The 3452-nt window shown below is 57.0% G+C and overlaps 1 protein-coding gene across 1 annotated transcript; it reads right to left on the reverse strand.

Annotated features, from left to right (window-relative positions):
- Positions 1-1097: 1097 nt before the first annotated feature.
- On the reverse strand, positions 1098-3119 carry LOC139055780 (streptococcal hemagglutinin-like). The gene is made up of 2 exons (XM_070533325.1): positions 2183-3119; positions 1098-1600 (listed from the first exon to the last, which is right to left on the reverse strand). The coding sequence occupies exons 1-2, from the start codon at positions 3117-3119 to the stop codon at positions 1098-1100; spliced, it is 1440 nt and encodes a 479-aa protein (XP_070389426.1).
- Between the last annotated feature and the right edge of the window lie 333 nt (positions 3120-3452).

The following is a 3452-nucleotide window of genomic DNA, read 5'->3' on the forward strand; positions in this document are numbered from 1 at the left end:
GAGGGCTTTTGCTAGAGTGGGAGCAAGTGTAGGCTTCGTACCTAAGAAAGATTTAAAAAGGGACCACGTGGATCGCGAGTGTAATGCAGAATCGAGGCCGTCACAAAGCGCACTCCAACGAGAATGCTCGAGGGACGTGCCATGGGCGACTATCTCGGCCCGCAGAGCAGCAATCCGAGAGGAAAGTTGGGCATTTTGGGGTTGGGAGCGCAAAGAACGTTGGAGACGTTTCATCCGACGCCATAAACGGAGAAAGTGAGGATCCGGGTCTGGGATAGGATGCCGTGAGCGAAGGCGACGACTACTGGTCGAAAGCGCAGCGGAGATGCGCGACATCCAGTCATCGTAAGATTCAAAGCAGGCGGAAAGGAGATTAGTGCGAAATGCGTGCCAGTCAGTGTGAGTGGTTGAGTGCGATCGAGGGATGTGGGAGAGTGAAGCGGTAATATGAATGAGGAAATGGTCGCTGAGGAGCGTTTCAGCTGTGACCTGCCAGTGAAAGGAAAGGGAGCCCCGAGAGAAAGAGAGGTCGGGTGTCGTGGAGCGCTGTGAGACAATGCCCGCTCGTGTAGGGGAGCCAGGGGTATTAAGAAGGGTGAGGTGGCGTTCCTGGGCAAGACAGTGGAGAAGGCGGCCGGGCTTGAGGGTCTGGGGGTAGCCCCAGAGCGTGTGAGGGGCGTTAAAATCGCCCCCAAGGAGGAGATGGGTGGTGGCGGGAATAGAATGAAGGAACTTGCCCAAGGCAGTGAACAAAGAGGATGTGGCAGGGGGGTTATAGAAAGACATAAAGGCGAGTGAGATGCGCGATGAAGGTTGGTAATACACAACACCAACTAAATATTTACGGAGGCTGGAGGGGATATCAAGTGGCTCGACGAGGACGTCGCTGCGTACATAAATGGACGCAAGCGGCGTGCCCGTCGTGGCATGGTAGGCGCGGTAACCTGGGACGGTGCGGGCCGTCCGAGTCTCCTGGATAAGGAGAAAATGGGGCAGGGAAGGGCGGGTGAGGAGATACTGGTGGAGGGGGGTCTTATTGTGGCGAAGGTTTCGACAGTTCCACTGCACAATCTCGAGGTCCTCTCCACGCGCCATGTTTACGATAGATTAGAGGTAGAAGAGTTTGCGGGGACACGTTCCTTCTTTTTGGCCGGGGGCAGTGACTCCTGGAGGGAGCCCAGCATAGAAGCGAATGATTCCAATTGCTTGGATTGGGTTTGGAGGGTGGTGAGGATCTGAACAATCGAAGTTTCGAGCTGAAGCAAGCGAGTGTGGTGTGCAGTGGTGGTGGTTTCTACCAGGTCAGCCAATGGGGCGACCTGGGCGTTAGGGGACGGGGTGATGAGCGTGGCAAGGTGCTCATTTAGCTTGGTAAGCTGGGATGTAAGAGAGGAGGTTGTTGTCTTTAGGGTTTGTGTCAATGCGTGGATTTGCTGTTGTAAATCTTGGGAGATGCGCTGTTGTTCGCGCTGGTGACGCTCAAGCATTGCGAGCCGGAGATCGAAGGAGCGGTTCTCGTCAGTCAGGGATGGCGAGGGTATAGTAGGGGAAGAAAGGGATGCTTGCACCGAGGGCCCTTTGACTGTAGCGGCGTAGGAGCCTGGAGGTGATGGAGCCTGACTTGACGGAGATGCATGATTAGCGAAGGAGGCGGAAGAAGGGGTGGGCTTCGTGGCCCTGCGCAAAGCTGTGCGACGGAGAAACGCGGCTCTGGCACACTCGCGTTGTTTAGCGAGGAGGAAGGGGCAGGTGGGGTCGAGAGAGGGATGTGTGTTTACCTGGCAATGAATGCACCATGGTTGGGCACACGCGTGAGCGGTAGGATCTGCGGGTAGGGGTGCAGCACAGCGGCGGCACTTGGCCGGAACGTCGTGCTGAGGGCATTGGTGAGCACGGTGTCCCAGAGCAAGACAACGGGTGCATGTGGGGGGCTTAGGCTTATGAGGGCGGCATCGGAAAGCGACGCGTTTAAAATATACGAAGTGGGGTATGACGGTGCCAGCGAAGGTTATGAGCACAGATTCTGTGCTGCCCATCATACGAGCAGCGAGAATATCAGTCGTGTATGATTCAAGGTCATGCATGAGCTGAGTAGGAGTAAAGTGACCACCAACGTTATGAATGACGCCGAGGCAGGAAATGGGAGGATTGGGGGCATATGTTTTGACGGTGATTGGCTTACCGTGGAGCTGAAGATGCGTGAGAGAAAGTAGGAGTTGGGCGGTGAGAGGGGAGTGTGTTTTCAGAAATACAAGGCTCTGAGCTGGCTTGGCCTGAAGGGTGATCCCTGCGCTGGTTTTGGAGGAGAGATGTGCGGCGGAGACGATGGCGGCAAGCAAGTCGTAAAGAGGCAGCTTGGGAGTGAGGGTACCGGGCGGAAGCTGTATCCCAACTGAGATGAGCTCGGTGCGAGGGCGGGCGGCGGAGGCAGGTTTGCGGCTGGTACTGACGGTGCTCCAGCCGCTTTCTAATGATGGCGTATTATGGTCGTTGTCTGGGGACGACGTGAAATCCATCTCCGCCGACGAGTCGTCAGCCGGATACACAGTGGTCAAGGAGGTAGGGGCGACAGAAACACATCTCGAAACACTGGGAATGACATTGGCGGGCATAGAGTTTGCACTGTCCAGCACGGCAGAGGTGGTGGATCCGGTGGGAGCGGCTGCAACAAGCGCGTTCAGCTGCGATTCTGATGTCTGATTGCAGCAATTTACAACAGGCGCCAATGTGGCCGGAATAGACGCGGCGGCATCCGTGGCGGCGACGGTGAACGCTGCAGGCTGCGACACGTTCAGTGGTCCGGGACTCTTGGCGTCGCTGACAGCGTGGATCTTGGTCGTAGGAGACCTTGAGGCGACGAACGCCGACTGCGACGCGGCGGTCGAGTCAGAGCTCTCAGCGTTGCTCACAGCGTTGAACGTGGCCGGAATATGCACGGTGGCGTGTGCGGAGTGCAGGAACGCAGCCGGTTGAGGCAGGGCTGCCGGCTTAGAATTAGGCACGTCGCTGGTAACATTCAGCGTTGACAGAGTAGGCTCAGTGGCACTGGCGGCGGTAGAAGAGGAGGCCAGCGGGGCATTGGTGGCTGTCGGCTGCCGGGTCTTCGTGAGACGCTGCATTTCAGAGGTGCAGGCGCGGCGAGTTAGGGTTAGCGCGGCGCCGCGCCGCTTCGTAGATTTGGAGGGGCCTGGAGGGCCAGCCTGGCGTCGGACCGGGAGTCGTATGGTGTCCACTTGTGGCGGAAGTCTTCGTGAAAAGATGAAGAGTAGGCCCAGGGGCGGGCAAGGCCCTGGACCGGGCCAAGGACAGGGGAAAACGGAGCACGATATGCAGCCAGATAACCAGAGTGGCGCCACCTATCGCCCTCTATATATCTTTAATATATAAACGCCTTTTACTTTTAACACATCAAACTTTCTTTACTGCATCTCGTGCGACACGTATAGAGCAAC

This window comes from Dermacentor albipictus, chromosome 2 (genome assembly GCF_038994185.2).
Source record: "Dermacentor albipictus isolate Rhodes 1998 colony chromosome 2, USDA_Dalb.pri_finalv2, whole genome shotgun sequence".
In the NCBI taxonomy this organism is placed as follows: Eukaryota; Metazoa; Arthropoda; class Arachnida; order Ixodida; family Ixodidae; genus Dermacentor; species Dermacentor albipictus.

Bases quoted from the DNA above. Each gene is read 5' to 3' on its own strand.
- LOC139055780 (XM_070533325.1), bottom strand. From the start codon at position 3,119: ATGCAGCGTCTCACGAAGACCCGGCAGCCGACAGCCACCAATGCCCCG. The intron at 1,601-2,182 runs GTAAGCCAATCA...CATCACCTCCAG, and splicing joins CACGCATCTTCAGCTCCACG to GCTCCTACGCCGCTACAGTC.